This window comes from Echinops telfairi, unplaced genomic scaffold, assembly GCF_000313985.2.
Source record: "Echinops telfairi isolate 266 unplaced genomic scaffold, ASM31398v2 ScPeMD7_2291;HRSCAF=2852, whole genome shotgun sequence".
Taxonomy (NCBI): domain Eukaryota; kingdom Metazoa; phylum Chordata; class Mammalia; order Afrosoricida; family Tenrecidae; genus Echinops; species Echinops telfairi.
The window spans coordinates 36,948,855-36,969,661 of record NW_022106189.1 but is presented as its reverse complement, the minus strand read 5'-3'; the positions used below and the strand labels follow the sequence as shown (position 1 = coordinate 36,969,661).

The following is a 20,807-nucleotide window of genomic DNA, read 5'->3' as shown; positions in this document are numbered from 1 at the left end:
GGATTGTGAAAAGAGTTGTATGCGCCACCCCTGATAAAATTAATAATAATAAAAAAAAGCTATTCACCAGCACCGTACTTCAAGTGCAACGGGGCTTCTTTGGTCCCCTTATTGGATGTCCGGCCATCACACGTGCACGAGGTGAGTGACACACCATGGCTTCGCTGAGGAGCACGCCAGCCCTAAAAGTGACGTCTTGATTCTCAACACTTTAAAGAGGTCTTGTGTAGCACATTCACCTAACCATGGAGATGTGTGCTCTCTGGGGAACCCACACACATCCACAGTCGGAGCTCTTCCTCCTTTTTCTGCTGACAACATCACTCTTGCGTGGACAAGATCTTCACTGACGCCCTCCTGCCCACCAAGCCAGGAGCAAGTCCTGGTTCCTCGCTCATCCACTACAGAAACGCGGGCAAGATACTCCGCTTCCTGTGGCACGGAGAGAAGAGCCGCTGCCACGGTGGATGGAATAAGGTGTGAGTTCTCGGCAGCGCCCACTGGCGGTGGGCGTTGGTTTTCCCACGCATTCAATAGACCTGGCCACTCCCCAGGCAAGACCCTCACGAGACATCCATGTTTCCTGTCTCAGCCTCCTGCCTCCGGCATGTGAACAGGCCCAACCAAGCAAGAGGAACACAGGTACCAGGTGCTGGCCAGCTTAAGACCAGCTAAGGCCAAGATTAACCATTAGCTGAACCCATGAAGGAGGCTAAGAGAGATTGGCAAAGCTGTGTGCAGATCCGCAGAACCATTACAGGCTCACCAAAAATAAGAAATGACTTTAAATATCTTTAAAAAAAAAAAAGCATACCGGTGTTTCTATTTTCCTCTGAAACATATCAAAAGGGTAAGGTGGTGGACAGATAGAGGATAAAGGGAAGACAGACAGGTGAGAAGGCGTGGCAGATATACGGACACACAGTAAAACTTGTGTGACGTGGCTGCTTAGTTGACATTTTTTAATTGTCAAACATCCGAGGGAAAACCCCCATAAAGATGGGCGGGAACCCTGTGTAGATTCGAGAAGGCGGAGTCATACTGTGGGAATGCTCAGACACGCTTCTCCACTTCCACCTCTGGGCATTTCATCTACAGACCAGCATCTGGAGAGCAGATCTGAGTACCCTTTGTCAACACCCCACTCCGTATTTTGGGATGACATCCTTTGGAATGTGACCCCATTACTGATTCCTAATTAGTCTCCCTTGCCCTTTCCCCCCAGGGTGATGCAAAGTCAACTGGGGGCTCAAGCCGCAAGTTAGCACCCTTTGGGACCGAGGCTGTGCGTGTGTCACCTGCCCGACAAACCCGGGAGCTGACTGGGATCCGGGACAGGTGGAGGGGTGGACGGGGGACCGGCTGGGGGCTTTCTTCCCCAACATCCCTGGGTTGGCTCTGCTCTATGCTTAGGCAGGCGGTGGCCCACTTCCTCCCCCAGGGCAAACTGCACTTCCCGTGCACACAGGGTTGGGGGCAGCCTTCTCCCCACCAACCGGTCATCCCTGCACCATGCACTGGGCAGCGCTGCACCATTCCAGCTGGTCTGGGTGTGGGCATAATGAGGGACCCTGCCAGCCTAGCACTGGACGTGGGGCCACTGAGTGGGGAAGGCTCCTCGGAGTGAGAGTCTGATGCCCTTGAGAGCCAGGCCCACACCTAGCACTGTGCCAGGGGCAGCCTTCGCCCCACAGCACGAAGGCCAGCCAAGGTTGGAGTGGGTAACCAAAACATCCTGCCCGCTCCTGGGGCCCTGGGTGTCCCCAGGACAGAGCAGGGAAGTGGCCATGGCTGCAGGGTGGCGTCCACACTCAGGGCGGGCGCCTGCTGCCCGCTGGGAGGGGAGTTCACAGCCGAGACGTCACAGCAGCATACAGACAAGGGCCCGAGCATGCAGCAGCTGGGCCCCCATGGGCAGCCTCCTCTGGGGGAACAAGCTGCACTGCCAGCCTTTCCTAGCTCCTCATGCCCTGGTGCGCAAAGCCAGCCAGTGTCACCACCCACAGTGGGCCTGTGTCAGTTATCTGTCCCTCCCATCAGAATGGGAGCGTGGGGACTGTAGGGACTGTGGTGGGCGGGGATGGGTTGGAGGGCTCCCTCCTGCAGCTCCAGCCTGACCTGTCAATACTCCCACTCCTGCTGCAGGCCGAGCTCTACACCAGGAGCCCCAGCACAGCCTCTGCCCCCACCTTCAGAACACGTCTCAGGGAAGGTGGAGGCTGGACGAACCCCTGCCGCTGTGGCAGGCTCTGAAACCAGATCTAACCCCAAGCCTCCTCCCCGCCTTTCCCTGTAAAACCAGGTGGCACAAGTGCCCGGCTAACCCACAGACAGCATCTTCCAGTCCCGTGGGGATATATGAGTGGGGCAGAGGGAGGGCTGAAACGTGGGTGCTCAGAGGGAATAGGCCACATTCTAGGGAGCTACACTCCTACCCTTGGCTTGCTCGCCTTTTTTTTTTCCTCCCACCAGTGGACAGCTCTGCCACACACACCCCACGGCCCCCCCCAGCTGCTGGCCGCATGAAGGGGCCTCAGCCATACATATGCCTGGTGGCTTGCTGGTGATGGTGGGGCAGTGGCAGGAGCTGAGGAGGCTGCATGGGACAGCACAAACTGTCCCCCTGGGCCTGGTGGCAATTAAGGCCCAGGGGGAACCTCGTACCTGAGAGGAGACAGGGACCCAGGTTCCCCATGCACCAACCTCATTTCCAGCCTGAGTGCAGAGCCAGTGCCCAGGGTTGAGAGGGCAGGAAGGGAAGGGCCCTGCTGGCACCTTTCGTGGGAAGTGTAGGAGGTTTGCTCTGCTGGCAGATGGGGGAAAGAGCACCCCCATCAGCAGCGGCATGCCCATGAGAGCCCAGAGGGTGAGCGGGAACAGCAGGACACAGGGACACCGGGTGTGCAAGGACAGGTGTGGCAGCAGCAGCAGAGAGCTAGCTACTTCATATGACAGCCCACCACCACCTCTGCCACTCAGGCCCCATGTGAGGCTTCCACCCTCCAACTCTCACTCACCCAGCCTCGGTCACCTGGGGTGGCCCGGCCCTCCCACTCTCCTCCCAGAAGGCACACAAGGGCACCTCCACAGGCCCCTGACTCCAGCCAGGGTCCGGCGTGGGTGTGGCGCCCACCCAAAACCGGCCAGGCTGGCAGACACTCCAGAGCAGAAGACAGAGCAGGCCAAACACAGCTGCTGGCATGTGTCTGGTGGCCAGTGAAGGGGCCTTGGGGCACTGCAGGGAGGCAGTGGGATGCTGACCACGGGCCAGTGGTTCAAATCCGACAGTCTGCTCCCTGCAAGGTGGACCGGAGTCTTGGGAAGCCCCCTTAGTCAGCGGCCCTAAGTCGGAATGGACTGGTGACAGTGGGTGTGTCAGCAGCTAGGAGCAGACCAGGCAGGTTTCTGCTTTTACAGAAGCTAGGCTCCCTCTCCTTAAGTAGCCCGTGCGACCAAGAACCATCCCAGGGCCCCTGAAGGTGGAGCAACTTGCACTGGCAGAAGCGGGGGTCAGGACAGTGAGAAGTCGGGCAGGAGACCGTCTTCTAGGGGGGTAAACCCTCCTGGTAGTACTGTACTCTCCCAGGTCGGGGACCCTGATTGGTCTTGTATCCAAGCCCCCTACCACTAGGACTCTGCTGGTTGGAGCAAAGTCAGCCCCCACCCCCAGGGTTGCCGCTCTGTCAATGGGATGGAGAGAGGAGGAGCAGTGGACCACTCTGGCTGACCACCAACACTGCTACCCTTTCCCATGTGGCTCATCGTCCCACAGTGCACTGGGAGCAAGCCACGCTGGGGAATTAATCTCTCCCTGCCCCTCCTATATGGTGTAGTGCGGTCACTGCCAGCTGGCCGGGCACCCAGCAGAGGAGCGCTGGGTACTGGGTGAACCAGTAAAACTAGTCCTGCCTTTCCTGAGGTAGATTCAAATCTGGCAGGCGACTCCTGGAGGCTGTCCAGCCCACTGCGCAGGCCACCCTCCTAATGAGAAAACTACAACTGTCTGCTCGCCTGTGCTCAGCGGTGTCCACATTCTCCTCCGGTGGGTAACGACAATTCAGACTCCATCACCACTGACAATCTCCTAAGAAATTCCCCAGTCAGGGCCAGAAATTGTGGAAGGTGTATGTGTACATATCTGTGCACATTGTGTGTGTGTGTGTGTGTGTGTGTGTGTGTGCGTGTGCGCGTGCATGCGCAGTCCCCAGGGAGGGGAAGGAGTAGGAGGGCTAGCACTTCTTTCTTCCCCATTAAAAAAGCCTCTTCTTGCCCTCCCTTCCCAGAAAGACCCCAAGAGCTCAACCCTCACAGGCTCCTTTAGTCTCTTCACAAATTTTCTTTGTAATAGAAGTGGGGCAGCAGAAGCCGGGATGATGGACGTGGTTCTGAGAGACTGGAATGAAGGCCACGCCTGCTGACCAGTGGGGCGTCAGGCCCTGGAGGAGCTTCGTGACGATGCTGAGAGAGAGCCGAGAAGAGCTGATGGGGAAGCCCTGGTCTCTAGTGTTTACAGAAAAGGACTGTCTGCACAGGGGGCCCTTGACCAGCCGTGGTTCCCTAAGGGGGTGTCCTCCAGGTTTTTAACGCCCTGTAAAAGTCTCTTCACAGCCGAATGTTTGGGTGTCATGGTGTCTTCAGGAGGCCAATGCCTGAATAGGAGCGGGTCACGCCATGAAGGCCGCCTACACGTCTTCCTAGGGCCCACTCTAGAACTCACTCACTGAGTGGATGCCGACTCAGTGACCCGACAGGACCTAGCAGAACTGCCCCTGTGGGTTTCTGGGGCTCTAGCTCTCTATTGGAATAGGAAGCCTCCTCTTTCTCCACTGGAGGAGCTGGTGGTTCCAAACTGCTGATCTTGTGGTCAGCAGCCCAACACGTAATCTGCTACGCCATCCGCACTCCTTCCTAGGACCCCAGAGGGGCCACACCACTGTTTCTCAAGCACTGTCTTCATTTTAAGGCAAAGTCCAGTGACCTCACCACTAGATACAACTTTGCCTCTGGTGGTCAAAGGCTGACTTTTGCCAGAGATCCCTGCGTTTCCAGGCCCTCCTGAAACGCAGGTCTCGAGGAGGTGGGGGTGACGTGGGAAACAGGAGTGGCAAGGCTTCTGCTTCTGCTGCAGGCTGGGCAGCCAGGCCTGGCTCCTAGGCAGGTCGCGGGGCAAGGGAAAGGGAAAGGGAAAGGGCTGGGCCCCCCACCGGTTTGCCGGAGGGAGGACTTGTGCTTGTTAACAACGGGCACACGCGCCAACCCGGAAGAGGATACTGCCACTTGGAGACAAGGTGCACAGTGCACCTTCTTCTGTTCTCCAAATGGGGTGTGGGGAGCCCCTTCCTGGGTGGCCCCAGGAGGACTCTGCCTCCACCGCTGCCCTCCCAGATGAGTCCAACGGCCAGGCTCTCTGATGCGTCTTTGTGTTCTTAGTACAGCAAAGACAGTGTCTACGGCGCGGTCGGCGTGCCAGCCCCACACATGTGGGCAGATGTGTGAATACAGTCAGTGAGGCCGCAGAGGGCTGTGTGACACAGGAGAGGACTCCTCTGCCCCTGTGGTCCCAGGCAGAGATGGGGACAGGGACAAAGCTGGGCTTGAGGACCCTCAACAGAATGAACACACACACACACACACACACACACACACACACACACACACACACACACATCCTCTCTCCTCTCCCCCTCATAGGAGGCCCAGGAAGAAGAGTCAGAAAGAGGGTGGTGGCCTGGAGAAAAAAGAAGATGCTTCGCTGGCACCATTTGGGTTATGAAGGAAAAGACCCACTGGGGGCAGTCACAGGGCTCCGAGTCCCGTGTGCTGGTCTCCACCCTGACAAAGGTCATCAGACTGCCTCCAGCTGGGTAACAAGGCAGCCAGCGCTTAGAACCTTCTGGCCTATCAAGAGTAGATGAGGTCTCAGGAGAGGCGAGCAAATCCTCCTTCTCCCGCCCATTTCCCAGGAGCCACCTGGAAAGTGATAGGCTCTCTGAGGGCCGCCCTGGGCTGGCGCTGGGTGGGAAGAGGAAGACTCTGGCCTCAGAGATAGTGGGCAGGGCAGGAGGCCAAGGTCGGGCCTGTCCTCGAACCCAGCCCTCAGGTGCTAGAAGCCACAGGACTGATGTGACGGTGGGTCCGACTGGTGTCTGTTCTCTTAGAAGACGCGGCTCTCTCATGAACTTGGTCTAAAGACAAGGCGCACCACACAGGTGCCGGTCCCTCCCTCGGTGAGGACTCCGGGGCCTCCGGCAGCGGTGATGACTGTGGTGTCATCAGTTCCGATACTGCCGTCAGACTGGACACACCACGGTCATCAAGCACCCGATTTGGTGGACCAGAAAACGGAGAGGCTCTGCTACCCTGAGCACCATGTCCACAAGGGGCAGGGGCGGGATTTCAACTCGGCCCCCACCCCACTGCACCCAGCAGTGATGCACACTCACTGGGTGCAGCAGGGCCACACTGGCTTGGGAGTCACATAAACACCTCCGCTCCCCACTACTACTCACTGCTGACCTCCAGACAGACTCCTGCCCAGGAAGCGCCATGGCCATGATAGAGGAAGGGGACAGTGGGCCAGAATTTCTTATTGCCAACTGGGGCCCAAACACTCTGCCGAATGCTCACAGAATGGAATGGACGAGGAGAACACCAGGCACACCACCCACAGAAGACCCTTCCCAGGGACAGGGGATTCCCTCTGGGGCCCTCTGCTGCTCAGAGTGCATCCTGGGCAGACCACAGGCAGGTGTGTGACGGGTAAAGGAATGGCCCATAGAACTGAGGGTGCAGACGAAAGGGCTGGAGGATGAACTGAGCTAGCAGACTCTAGGCCTGCCTGATTCCTTATCACCACGGAGGCAGAGGCGTGAGCACGGCCCAGAGACATGCAAGGCTGGGGAGGCCCTGGGCAAAGGCTCCCACAGAGCACTCTGGCCCTATGCCTGGTGTGTGTGTGTGTGGGGGGGTGGTGGCTGGAGGGGCTTACCATTGTAGGAGAGGCGTGGTTTGCTCAGACACATGATAAAGTGCATTTCCATCTCGTCAGATGCCACGGACTTGGAGCAGATGGGGCACTTGAAACCTGGAATAGAGGAAGCAGGGTTGAAGTGTCTTCTCCAGACACGGAGCGTGGACACACAGGACCTGATTACTCCTCCCGTGGAGACGAGCCTCCAGGGTCTGCCCTTGCACCTATGCGCTGCTGCCCTGTGTCTGCCATGGAAATCGAGCCCACATCACCCACCTCCGACTTGAGCTGTTTTCAGACCCTTACCCATGGGCGTACAGTGGGCGATGAGAACAAAGGGGCGTGGAATCGAGGCCCCCGAACCACAGTGTTCACAACCCCCAGCCCATGCTCACCAACGCCCGCCACACAACTGCCTTGCTATTTCTGTAGGGGAGGCAAAGGCTGTGTCAGTTAGGGGTGCCTCGCCATACCTATTGCCACCGGGTGGATCTCGGTTCATGGGGGTCCATGTGCGTCAGGGTACAGGTGCACAGCACATGGTTTCCAGTGCAGGAACTTAGGGGTGTGGCTCTTCAGGCTGTCTCCACTGCAACCGAGGGTGGCTTGAAGCTGGTACCCTGGCAGTTAGTGACTATGCGCAAACTGCTTTCGCCACCCAGGGCCGCCTTATGTTCCTCTCTAAGTGCACTCCCACTAGATGTGTTAATGAGCTCCCCGCTGCAGGACCACACCGAACATTTACAGCCCTGGTTGACTGTGGATAAGGCAGTTCCATGCCCATGACAGAGTCCCCATCCACTCCACCCCCTTTCATCCACAGAGGGCTTGGAATCTTAGTTGTTTGGCTAAAAAGTCTTAGGGAGGAGGCTACCAGTCCAAGGACACTGGCCGCAGTTTGAGAAAGCTTTATTTCCTGTTCTCTGGAGGGTTATGAATCCACTAGCAACAGTCAGGAGGTGTGTGCGCGAGTGTGCATGGGGGTGGGGGGTGGGCAGAGAAGCCCACTCCGGTGCTCTGGAACTAAAATATGCCAGGCTAGTTATTTTCTACCCCTGCCTAGAAACCTGCAGGCCCAGTGTCACCTGCTTAGTAGACAGATGGGCAATGATGTTGTAAAGAAGCTACCGTTACAGAAAGGAGCCCTAGTGGCCCAGTGGTTAAGTGTCCAGCTGCTAGTGGAAAGGCTGGCAGTTCAAACCCACCGGCCCTCTGCGGGAGTGTGGGTGGGGAGAGCTGCAGCTGTCTGCTTCAGTATAGATGGCAGCCTTGGAGACCCTCTGGGGCAGCTCCTCTCTGTCCAGGGCTGGTGGGGAGTCCGAGGGTTATGCTCTCTGTAGCTACACTAAACCCGGTGATGGGCCTCCATGCTTACATTTAACCAGGGGTCCTCAAACTATGGCCCGCGGCCACGTGCGGCCCGTGGAGGACATTTATCCGGCCTGCTGGGTGTTTTGCCCCTTTTTACTTCAAAATAAGATATGTGCAATGTGCATAGGAATTTGTTCATAGGTTGTTTTTTTTTAAACTATAGTCCGGCCCACCAATGGGTCTGAGGAACAGTGAACTGGCCCCCTGTTTAAAAAGTGTGAGGACCCCTGGTTTGAACAATCCTCAGAATGGCCGGCCATCAGGAGAGGCAGGGTTTCATCATCTGCAGAGATTCATTCACAGAAATGGCTTTAAACTCAAAAGGCCAAGGTTGGGTACTTTAAACTTTTTAGGCGAGTGCCTGTCTGTGGTCAGAAAGCTGAGAGTGAGCGGTGGGCAGACCAGGACAAAGGTGCCCTGCCTGGACCAGGTCCTCTCTCACCAGGACTTGACACACTGACTGTGGGTGTCAAGGTGGCTTGTTACTGATGAGAAGCCTTAACTACCAGACATTACTTAATTTTCTGAAAACTTAGGACAGCGCCAAGCCCTGTAAGAGCTTCATTACTCTCTGTATTGTAGCGTGTTCCTTCCTCTGTGCAGGGCAGGGGGTCAAATTACAGCCATGGGACAGGGAAGTAAGCCACTCTGGTAAAGAATGTCACAAGACACTTAGGTTCTAGAAAAATTGGTAGACGCTTGAAAAGGCTGAACAATGAATACGAAAGATCGGAGACGAAAGTGATGCATCTGAATTGCGGTTTGGTGAGGAATATTTAACCTACCAAGGACTGCCAGAAGAACAATGATTTCGTCTTCAAAGCACAGCCAGAATGGTCCTTCGACAGTGAGGATGGGGACTTCATCTCACTTATTCTGGACAAACTATCAGAAGGGACTGTCCTTGGAGAAGGACATCCATGCTTGATGAAGTAGAGGGTCAGTGAAAATGATGACCTTCGAGGCCTTGGACTGACCGTGGGTGTACCGTGGAGTTGAAACACAGTAACGGTGGCGAGGACGAGCCAAGACTGGCAAACGCTTTGTTCTGGTGTATACAACGTCACTACGAGTTGGGACGGACCCATTGCCACCTAACGATGGCCCTCCTCATTGTACAGACAAGGACACGGGTCCAGCGAGGCCAATGAGTGGTCCAGCAAAGCAGCAGGCTGAGACTAGAACTGGATTTCTTGATTCCCTGCCCAAAGTTCTCTCCAGCCAGGAAGAACGTGTTTCCCACAGCATTTGCAGGAAAGAGATGGGTGAGCGCTGGAGAGGACACAGGAGGGCACGGAAGACACACAAAGTCTATCTGCACCAGGGTCACGACCACTGGCTTCATGCATCGCTGGGCTGGCCTTTTTGAGTAACCCACCTCTCCAGGTCTGTTCTGTGAGTGGGATGGGCCAAGATGGCCTGAGCTTCCCAGCCTGAAGGACCTTGTCAGGCACCTACCCTGTCTGGGCCTTAACTTCCTAAAAGTGGGGAAGTCACAACTCTTCTTAATGTGACTGCACGAACTGAGATCCATGACTTGTGAATCATACGCCAATAAAACTGTTGGAAGGAAAGACTGCAAGTACAATAGGTGATGTTACCAGGAGGAGACTGTCAAAATGTAGGGATTGTTAAATGTCAAATTGCTGACCTGCTCTGCATATCTTCACCTAAACCACAATATGAACTTTTAATAGATAGACAAGGCAATGGGGAAATTCACCGCACTAATTGTCTTCCTCTCAGCCAGACAATATATAACAGGAGGAAGGCACGGAGAAAGTTTAGGTGGGAGGTACAGACAAGGAAGGGCACCTCGGCCTCTTCTCCGGTCACCCCTGTGGGCTCCCCTCTCTGCCTCATCTGAACCTCCAGCGCACAGTGGACATTTGGCACTTGCCATACTGCCCTAGTGCAAACGACAGCCCCTGTTTATCCTCTGCAGCACTGCACATGGTAATAGAGAAGGGCTTCCATTTGTGGTGTTGTGTCTTATGTCTTCTCACTTACCACAGAAGGTGGTTGGTACTACCCTGAACTTGATTTTGATTTGGCAGAGAAGAAAGCAGAGCTAGCAATCCACACCTGCAGAAGGAAGCCTCTCAGCCACCTACACCTTAGACCCCTACCTGGGGCTGCCTGAGAAGCGGGGGTGGGGATGAGGGTGGGGGTACAGAAACACAGGCACTACTCAAAGGCCAGGTAGAGTAACTAAGTACGAGGGCACTAGACACACTAAAATAAACAAAACAAAACATTTTTTTCTTGGAAATTGTCTAGCATGGAAGGAATGCGTTCTGCCTTCCACTTGGCTCTGTGCCCACAGCATTGTTAGAAGATGCTGAGTCTGCAACTTACCTTGAAAATGGAATAAAAAGGGCAAAAGGTGAGCAGGACAGAAAGATGTGGGAAGCACGGCGGGGGTGTGGGGTGTGGTGGAACTAACACCCTACCCTTCCTGGAAGGTCCCGGATGGAGGAGACGCCCCACCAGCCTCCTCTGTCTTCCCTCAGCCTCGCCAGGCTCCAGTCAGCACAGCAGCCCTGCGCTGGTCACGGTGTGAAGGTTAGGAACAAGAAAGTGCAGACACTGGTTTTGAAAGGAGTCGGACGGAGCGAATTAAAAATGGCTCTGCAAACGATCATCCACAAAACCCTCCGGTTTATGTGGTTTTGTCAGATACTTCCGAGGCTTTGCTTTCCTCCTGGAGGAGAGATCTCAGGACCCGCCCTAAATACATCGAAGGCCCCAGGCTCTTCCCCCATCCCCACCAGCCTGGGAGCCGCCTGAGCAGGCAGCAGGTGCCCCCGTCGGACTGTCTTCCAAAGGCACAAAGGCACTTTCTGTGCGTGTGCTGTGCTTCTACCGTTTGCTGTTGACAAAGCGTGGGTGAGCTGCAGGCAGGAGAGCCACACCATTTCTGATCTTTTTCTGCTAGACTTGCCAAGAGGAGGGCATAGGGCACATGGCAGACCGCTAAGGGGACTCTTGTCTGCAGGGGGCCAGTTCTGTGCCCGCTGGGCTGCATAGGCTGCCTGATCCATGGTCCCTCTCTTCTGACCGGCAGGAGTTAGGAAATCCTTGTTTCCCTACTTCTTAGCTCAGCTCCATTTCTTCCTGGGGTAGAGAGCCGTCAGCAGAGCACCTTGTGGGAGTGGAGGCCCTCTGGCAGGCAGTGGGCTGCAGGAGGGGCGGGAGCACCCATGAGAGGGTAGTCTACGCATGGCACCCAGTACAGGCCCTTGCCCTCCGGGTCAAGCTCTCTCCCTTATAAGTGAGCCACCAAGGAAGACTTGTGCATCAAGCCCTTCCTTTCCTGGGTCAATTTAATGAGCCCCTCAGCCCGTCCTACTCTTGTGACTGGCAGCAACCGAGGAAGGGCAGCACCTGTGTCCAGTCTCCAGGAACTCTTGGCTAGACCTTCCGTCTGACCCACTGCACCATTCAGCACCTTGCAGTACAAAGTCTGCAGTACAGAGGGCTAATAAAACCAAAAACTCACTGATAGTGACCCTATGAGACAGGGTAGAGCTGCCCTGCCCCTGCGAGATTCCAGGAGACCTCTTATTTTCCAAAAGCAGCCATCTTCTCCTTTAAGACCTGGTTTCTCAGGCAGCCCATGTGCTTACTGTATGTTGCTCCACTTTCTCTCCCCCCGCTCCCCGATGCTGATGCACTATTTTAACAGCTGCCCCAGTTCTGTCTGTCTCTGGAATCACCCAAAGGAAGAAGAACCAAAAGAAGCCACCAGGGTAAAGGAAACCACACCATTCAGGTAGGACCTCCTGTCCCAGGCGGCAAGGAGGCTGAGGTGGGCTCCTTTCAGCCCAGGAGCTCAAGACAGCGCTTCCTGCTGCCCCAGTGGCTCCCCATCTACTGTTCAGTTCCTGGTTACCAGCCATGATTTTCCCTCATCACATCCTGGTGGTGAAAATGTCAACTAGCGGGACCTCATGAATGTTATGGGATCCATTAAAACTGGAAACACAAGAAGTGACACCGGATCACCCAACTGCCTAACAGACGTGTCCCTAAGAACAGCGGCTGTGTGCACACCTGCTCCTTGTACATGAGCACACAGACATGTGCGCACACGTACACACACACACACACACACACACAAGGCAGGCCCACACATATACATGTCTCAAAGTAGTAACTGGAAACTAGTGCTGAGGTGTGGGTGTCTCTCTCCTTGGGAACATCGTCTTGGGTGTTCTGACCTTTGCCTCTTTCAACACTTTTCTTCTGGATTCTGCCTCTGGGGATTTGATCTATAGCCTCTCCTGCCGAGAGGCACCAGAAGCCCGTCACGCAGACACATAATATAGCGGACAATATCTACCTACATAGTAATAGGAGAGCGATGAAGATGCCAGGCAATACGATGGAAAACACAGCAACGGGAGTTGCTCACGTGTTGTTGGTGGGTATGAAAAACGGCACGACCGCTTTTGGAAAAGGTCTGCTCCAAAGCCAACCTCCACTGCCATGAAGTCCAGTCTGACTCACAGCAGCCTCCCAGGACAGGGGAGAGCTGGTCCACCTGGCGCCTGAGGCACTCGTGTTTAAGGAAGCACTATGTGGAATGGCTGGTGGGTTCAAAATGGCACCTTTCGATTAGCAGCCAATCACTTCACTACCTGGCTCCCAACTAATCTGTAAGGGAGAAAAGAAATTAAAACTGTGGTTCTCTCTTGGGGAGAGTGTGGGAAGAATTGAGAGTGGAGACTGAAGGATGTGAGAAAACTTTCTGTACAGATGGGAATATTTTATATCACGAGTGTATGTTCATTAGTCAAAGCTTAATAACTTTTGGTTTGTGAACACACGGTATGTAAATAAAACCCTGAGCCAGAAAACAAAAACAAAAACCTGGTGAACAAATAATGAACTCGTTAAATTTTTCATGACCGAATTAAAAAAAATTTTTTTTTTAAGTTTTTCTTGAAAAACAAAATTTTATCAGTAAATGGAATGAATGCTGAATCGCTCAATTGGGTGTGTCTCCCTGGACACTGGGGACAGGAGCAATGGGCTGCATATGCACCTCTGGTATAACTGGTGGGACAGCACTATCCTACTGATCACTGGGGTACAAATGTCCTTGGAGTCATGTGAAGGTTACGGAAACATGTGACCCTGCAGGACACACCACCTCATAAAATACCCTGTAAAAACAATGATCTGCAGTACATGCCCATTACTTCCACTTCAAGCCATTATATAGGTTCTCGCCTGATGGCTAGAACGTGTACTGCTAGTGGGAAAGAAGCTTCCCAATGAACCTGAGGTCAATAAAGGAAGTGGGGCATATATGTTCCACGGTGGTGGAAGGGTTCATGATATGCAAGCTTAAGTATTTAGGAAGCTGTGTACTGACAGCTACATCAAAATGAAATGCAACAAAAGACAACACGCCTGTTAAAGGTCTTTCGAGTTTTCTTTTTCTTTGAAAATTTTTATTGGAAAAAGTGCCGAGCAGTGGGACCTGTTGTGAAGAGAAAGCAGAAGTACACACTAATCTAGAGACAATGGTCAGAGACGACCTCTGGAGGTGGCAGGCGAGCCAAGACCGGAGCAGAGACCTGGGGCCAGGGGAAAGATGGAGTAGGCAGAGGAATTGGCAAGTGGAAAGTCCCAGAGGTAGAAATGACTTGGGTATGTTGTGAAACACATGGGTAGGGAGCTAAACGGACTTCCTGGGTAGACCTCCTTTTTCCTGGGGACAAAGTCTGGCGATAAACTCTCCCCCACCCCCACCTTGTTGCTTGTTGCAAGTAGGAAAGAGGATGCCAGCCGACTTCCTCTTAGTAAACCATTTGGTCCATTGGCCTAAAAGCTCAAAATATTTTTTCCTTAGCTAAAAGTTTTTAATTTTTACCAGGACACACCTGATCTTTGAGCCCGCCCATTTCAATAATGATTGGGGGACATTTCTTTCTACATGTCTCTTTCTTTTCTTTTGCCTGGTGGCTCTTCACTAGGGCTGGTCACCAAACACTCCCAGCCTGCAGCCTCCTCTCAGAGGCACAGCAGGGCTGCACTTCCCTGCTCCTTTGAAGGGGCGCTTTGCCATTTGCTGTGGCCAATAAAACATGAATGGAATTAACGTGTGCCACTTCTCAGCAGCCTTGAATAGCTGGTGCATGAGTCATGGTGGTACTCCCTTGCACTGCGCAGGGACCTGAGAGCCTCTGTCAACAGAGAGCACAGCCCTGTCTTGACCTGCACTCAACAGGAGGAGAAAAAAGCTCTGTTGAGTTCAGCTACTGACCTTTGGGGACCGTCTGTTACTGTATCCTATCTAACCTAGTTTCTGCCTGGCCTGACCAATACACCCTTCCTCTTTTCTCCTTCTAGAGCCCCTTAGTATGTGCATGGCAAGTGTCTCGATTCCACCTTCCAGCCCCTCCATAACGTCTCAGAGGGCTTTACAAAGTTCCCAGAAAAGTGGAATTGAAAGACAGTGGCATCTTCCCATGAACTTTTCGGAAGGCCCCTCTATCACTTAGCACTTTTCTCTGGAGCTGGGCCTTTCTAACTCCCTTTGATCCCTGGCTGCCTGCCGCCTGCTTCAGCTCAGAAAAAAGAAATAGCACTGGAAGTCAGAAACAGGGGTGTGATGCATTCAAGCCACTCACTGCATGTTCATACTCTGCTCTTTTAAATCTACCAATTGCCGTCTCTTAACCTCTGCACTGTATTTAAAGTTGAGAAAATAATACATTGTGTTTAGTTATGTGGGGGCTTCAGAAAGTCCATGGGCAATGGAAAGAAACGATAATAGGACTTTCAAAACCCGTGTGTATTTCCTTCTGTTGGGCGTTGTTTGCCTATTTCTACCTACCGTAAACATATCCAGCTCCTACACAGGGTCTCACAGCAGTGTGCTCTACCCTCTAAGCGCAGTACGCTCCATCCCCTAGAACATTCTCACCGTTTCTGGAGTGGAGGCCGACTGGTGGGTAGCAAGGCAGGTGGTCTCGTTCAGGCTGTGCAGTAATATTCATGAAGTGCCCCAGTTACTGCCCAGACTGTTCTAAAACTAAACTGAGGGAGGAGATGCCTCAGAGCCACGTGCAACGCTGGGCGCCATTTTGCCATTCATCCAGACTGGCTTGGACATTTGTGGATAAAGCTGCATAGCTGAGGAAAGTAAGGACTTCTTTGTCTAAGAAGTGAGGAATGATGGGTTGACATAGCATACCAGTTCAAATGGATTTGAGGGCACCCAGCAGTAGGGGTAGCAGTGGTTAGCAGTAGCAGTAGGAATCGTCCTAAGATAGCATCATCCATTGTAAGAGGTGTCATTGTGAATAAAAGATGCCTATGAAGTTGAGTATGTGATATATGCTGCCTCCTGATTTTAGAACTGTTAAATTATGAAAACGTATGTGCCCGAGAATCAATGACTGTGAAAACAAAAAAAGAATATATGAATCTTTGGAAAAAGTTAAGAGCCCAGTCACATACCAAGAGATGTATTCCTGTTCACTTTCTGTAGACCAGGACTCAATAAAGAGATCTACAGCTGGAACAGAGGGAAGAATTTCAGGGTGTGCACATGGACCCGTGCCTGATGACGTCATGCCTGCCCTGCTGCCCCAGCGAGTCCAGGCTGCAATCCTGGCAGGGGAGCCTCAGCAACAGCATGCCAGCCAAGCGAAGACCGACCGAGAGCAAACGCCAACAACAGGGGCTTCGGCTACCAGCACGACTCTTCTCTCGGCCTGAAGCCCATGTCTTGTAGAGAGAGAGGCGGAAAGGACTGTTTGGGGAGGGAAGGGAAAGAATGGGACACGATGATCTGATGCCTGGGAGGTACAAATAATAAGAAGATGAGAAGATTCGAGTACGTGTGAAGCAAGTCCTCAACAAGTGGCCGGGATTCGAGTTACAGTCTGCTGTCACCTGGCTGGCATGCTTGAGGACCCAGAAGTGCATCCAACCAGGACCCAGAAGTTGAGGCTGTAAATGCTCGGAGGAACACCGCGCTTCCTGTTGGAGGAACGCCTGCAGTTTGGGTCACTGCAAGGACTGTGAGGGTGGCAGGGAAGCAGGCCGTGGGCTGTTCTGTTGAACACAGACAGGTTTCAGGAGCTGGAAACCAACTTGAGGACACCCTTCAGCAAGCCTGGTGATGAGGCCGGCGGGTGTGGCCAGAAGATCCCGAGTTATGTCGCTGGCCGTCATGCTTACTTCTCGTGTGACTCCCCCACCTTTGTTTCCATCCTCAACGCCTAAGCTCTTCACACCCAATTCTGCTGTTGGGTGGATGGTTTTGAACTTGGGCAACACCAAGGAATACTCTCACGAGTGCCTCTCAGAATGCCCCTGCCCGTTTCTCGCAAACTCCAACAGGGAGTGGAAGGGAAGACCAGCCCCCACCCCCACCCCAGAAGAACAAAGTCCCTAGGCAGAAAGGTAGTGGTTACCCCCAAGATTTGTGCAGGGTTTCCACACGAGCAACAGAAAGAGGTCTTGCTGCTTCCAACTCCAGCAGGGACCACAGCCCTGGGGTCGCCCCCTCGGGAGAGGGGCTGGGCTTGGAACAGGGCTGGGCTTGGAACCACCCTGTGGGGGGCCTGCTTCTCCCCTAGGGGTTTTTAGTGCTATGCTTAAGAAACCCCCTTTCCTTTAGTAGAGGCGAGAGGCTGACTGTGTGCACATCTGTGCTTAGTTAGAGACGGGGTGCAGGAGAAGGGCCGCATCCGGAAAGGAAAGCTCCGCAGTGTGCAGGCCACTCGTTTATTTCTGGGCTCCTGATGGCGGTTTACCCCGAGCCCATATGGCTGACAGGATTTTTCATTGACAAGAAGGGAGACGCTTGAACACACCACTTAATCATGTCCTGCATAGTATAGTATCTGACTCACAGGCAAATGGTTGTGACACTCATAACCAAGAGAATGCAAAGACTGAGCGACATTAGCCTTGGGCTGGGTACCTTAAGTCTACTGACGCCAACAGTGCTGGCCTTCATGTCCCGGGAGTCGGCTCCCAATGCGATCCTGTGACCCAGACTATGTGCTGCTATGCCGGTTTCCTCAAAACTCTCAGCCCAGCCTGGGCCTGGAGCAACGCCGCTGCAAGCTGAAACTGCCTATCTGGCACAGTTAACATCGGGCAGGCTGGCTTCTTGCCTGGCCCTAGACCTGGCCTGGCCCTTTCTCAGCAGGCAACCTCTGCTGAGCTGCACTTCTAAGAGAGACGTTGATGGCGCTGGAACTCAGAGGCCATGCGTGCTCCTTCTGGGAGAGAGAGGCTGTGGTATCAGCCAAAGTCATGGCAGGGAAAGAGGAAGAGGGTAGAGTGGGATTTGTTTGCAGTCAACAGCAGTACAAAGACGGAACTACTAGGGTGTTGTAGACTGAACTGTGTCCTCCCAAAGTATGTGCTGGCACCATAACCCATACTATAGCCATGGGTCTAATTCTGTTGGGAAAAAGGGGCATTTTAATTAGATCACCACTCAGCAGCATGGGCTCTAAATCTAATCACTTCTGTGATACAGAAAAGCAGGTAAGATGCAGAGATGGGGGAAGTCAGATGCCCCTTGATCACCAAGGAACCACAGCACCGCCAAGGCCAACAAGGAAGGTCTTGCCAGGAAGATTTGGACCGGAGAAAATATATTTCTATTCTCTCAAGGAACAGACTTAGGGTGGTTTTGTTAAAGAAGATGCAAGTTGGGGAAGGCCTTCCGCTTCGGACCTCAGCTCATGGCGAAGATCACTACGATTACTACTGACAGGAACTAGAAATACCCTAGAGAGATACAAGGTACTCAACAATGAGACCACAGTAACTGTCAAGAACTACCCTCTAAGCATGAAGTGTGATGAGAGACACCAGCAATTCCAAGCTCCCTAAAATTGCAATGAGGAGTCCCCATCCAAGAATGTGAAGGACCTTACTGTAATGTTTTCCTTCAGCGTTGGTTCAAGAAGGTTTGGAGCACAGTAGATAGGAAGGGGAAGGAGAAAGAGTGAGATCACAGGGGACTGAGGAGAAGACTCCAGAACATGGCAACCCGGCAGTCTTTACCGATGGCACTAGTAACGGGAAAAGCTGAGAATATTCTAATGATAATAAACAGCTTGGTGGGCCGGCTGATACACAAAAGATTTGTGATGTAACACTAAAATCAAGAATATGCCACTGGACAAAAGAAGTAAGCGAATTGGCCATCGCTATACGGGACCTTAGGGGCCCTGCTGGGGTAGTGGTTATGCGCTGGGCTAACTACAAGATCAAGAGTTTGAAACCACTAGCTGCTCCTCAGAAGAGAGATGGGGTTTTCTACTCCCGTCAAGAGTCACGGTCTCAGAAACCCAGCACGGCAGTTGTATCCTGTCCTGCAAAGCTGATAGGGGTGGGAATCGACTCCGGGGCAGTGAGTTTGGTTTTTCATATTGGACCTTAGGGAGCCCTGCTGACACTGGCTTAAGTGCTTGACTGGGAGTCCAAAGGTCGGTGATTCAAATCCATCGGCCGCTGCATGGGACAAAGATGTGGCAGTCTGCTTCTGTAAAAGCTGTCAGCCTTGGGAACCCTACAGGGCAGGAGTTCTATGTCCTCTAGGATCACGGCAAGTTGGCATTGACTCTATGGGAACGAGCACACTATACCCAAGGAGCCCTGGGGCACAATGGTGCCAAACTGCTATCCGTGGTTAAGACCAGAAGTTTCAAACAAGCAAGCAAGCAGCCAACCATTCCGGGGAAGAAAAGACCTGGGAATTTGCTCCTAGAATTACCAGCTAGAAAGCGCACCAGCAAGTCTACCCTGTCCTACAGGGCTGCTGTGAGGCAGAATCGACCCGATGGCCGACAGCACCAACATACTGGATCGTGAAAGAGAAACATTTCAAAGGAATACATTCAAGTCAATATATCAACTCCCCAGCATACGCTGGCATCAGGAAACTCAAATATAAGACATGTATCACTTACTGAAGTTCGTGGAAAACAAGAAAATTTTAAATTGAGCAGCCAGATACCATGGGAAAGTGTAGATCTGGAATGAGAACGTTGACCACCTCACCCAATCTCTAGTTATGTGGCCAAGGGCAAATAAACTAATCTCCCCCAGCATCCATTTTCTCCTCTGTAAAAACAAAAATAGTTTTACCAGTCCAGCTATTAAACGCAGCCCTGGTGGGTAATGGGGGTTACATGCTGGGCTGCTAACCACAAGGGTCAGCAGTTTGAAACTGCCAGCCGCTCCACAGGAGAAAGGCGGGGCTCTCTACTGCCATAGAGTTACAGTCTCAGAAACCCGCAGGGGCAGGGCTCCCCTGTCTACAAGGCCCCTAAGACTCAGAATCAACTCAGTGGCAAAGTGCTTGGGTTAGGGACATTAAATGAGAAAACATAGAAAATGGCTACATAAATGTTGTAGAAGACATGGCTATTCTCCTAAAGGGTCAGATTTTATAAGTCTTGGCCTTAATGCAATTTATGTTTTGAAACAAAGTTTGTATTGTGTATTTTTACCTTTTAATTCCACTGTTCCATGTACTTTTTGAAGCCCCCCCTATTGACCACATAGCACCTTCACATGGTCTCTCCTGGGATGGACTTCAGAGTCCAGTAACCCCTTGAAGTATTATGCCAAGGTCCCTGGCAGGTGTCTTTCCCGGGGAATGGACCCACAGTAGATTCTCAAGGGGGCTTAATCCAAAGGGTCCAGAATCATTTATATTACCAGAGAAAGCCTACAGTAGATCAAAACATGTTACATTAGTTCAGCAGAAATGGGCTCACTTTAGTATCGAGAAGAGAAAAAGCAAAACGAACAAGGGTCTCCAGGGCTCTAACCACGATCAAGGTCATCGCATATTTGCTAGCACACATTTGAGGGCCATGGGCAACAAGTTCTAACTTTGTTTAAATGTCTCCTCTTGGCTGATAGAGCATGTTTTGTAAGCTCCTTAGCTTACAAAATGCTCTCTCAATCCAACCTACACCCCCAGCACTGCCCCATATATTTGCTACGTTCTACAATGAAGCACCTCCCAAGGGTTGCTGTCTGCAAGAGCTGCCACCACTTCCTCTCCTCCTTCCAGTTTCCTCTTGAACCCACTGCAGTCCTCAAAAATATTCTTGCAAGCTCACCAATGACCTCCGCTTGGGTACCATCCTAAAGTCAATTCTCAATCCATCAGCAGCACTTAAGAAAAGTGATCCCTCCCGGTTGCTGCTCCTGCCTCCCCATCTCCTCGAAGGAGAGGCCCCTCTGACACCAGCTTGGTTCCCTGGGACCCCCTTAGACAAGCCATCTGAAACAGCCACCTCTCAACCAGCCCTGACCCTCGCCCCCATTTTCTGTTTTTCTGGTCAATCACCACGGCTCACGTGCTGCCTGTCATTCCTATTTCAATGTTAGCTCCTGGGAGACACGTCTGTTTCTTGTACTGATTTATGCCCCCAGAGTCTGGCAACTAACAAGCCCTTGAAAA

General features: G+C 52.8%; 1 protein-coding gene across 2 annotated transcripts in view; it reads right to left on the bottom strand.

The window, feature by feature from the left end:
• The window catches only part of ZNRF1 (zinc and ring finger 1), a 96,481-nt gene that overhangs the window by 5,372 nt on the left and 70,302 nt on the right, over positions 1 to 20,807 (bottom strand). For both annotated transcript variants that reach the window (XM_045293839.1, XM_004704544.2), the window contains exon 2: positions 6,989 to 7,084. In XM_045293839.1, coding sequence (XP_045149774.1) covers positions 6,989 to 7,084 — 96 coding nt within the window. The remainder of the gene's footprint in view (positions 1 to 6,988; positions 7,085 to 20,807) is intronic.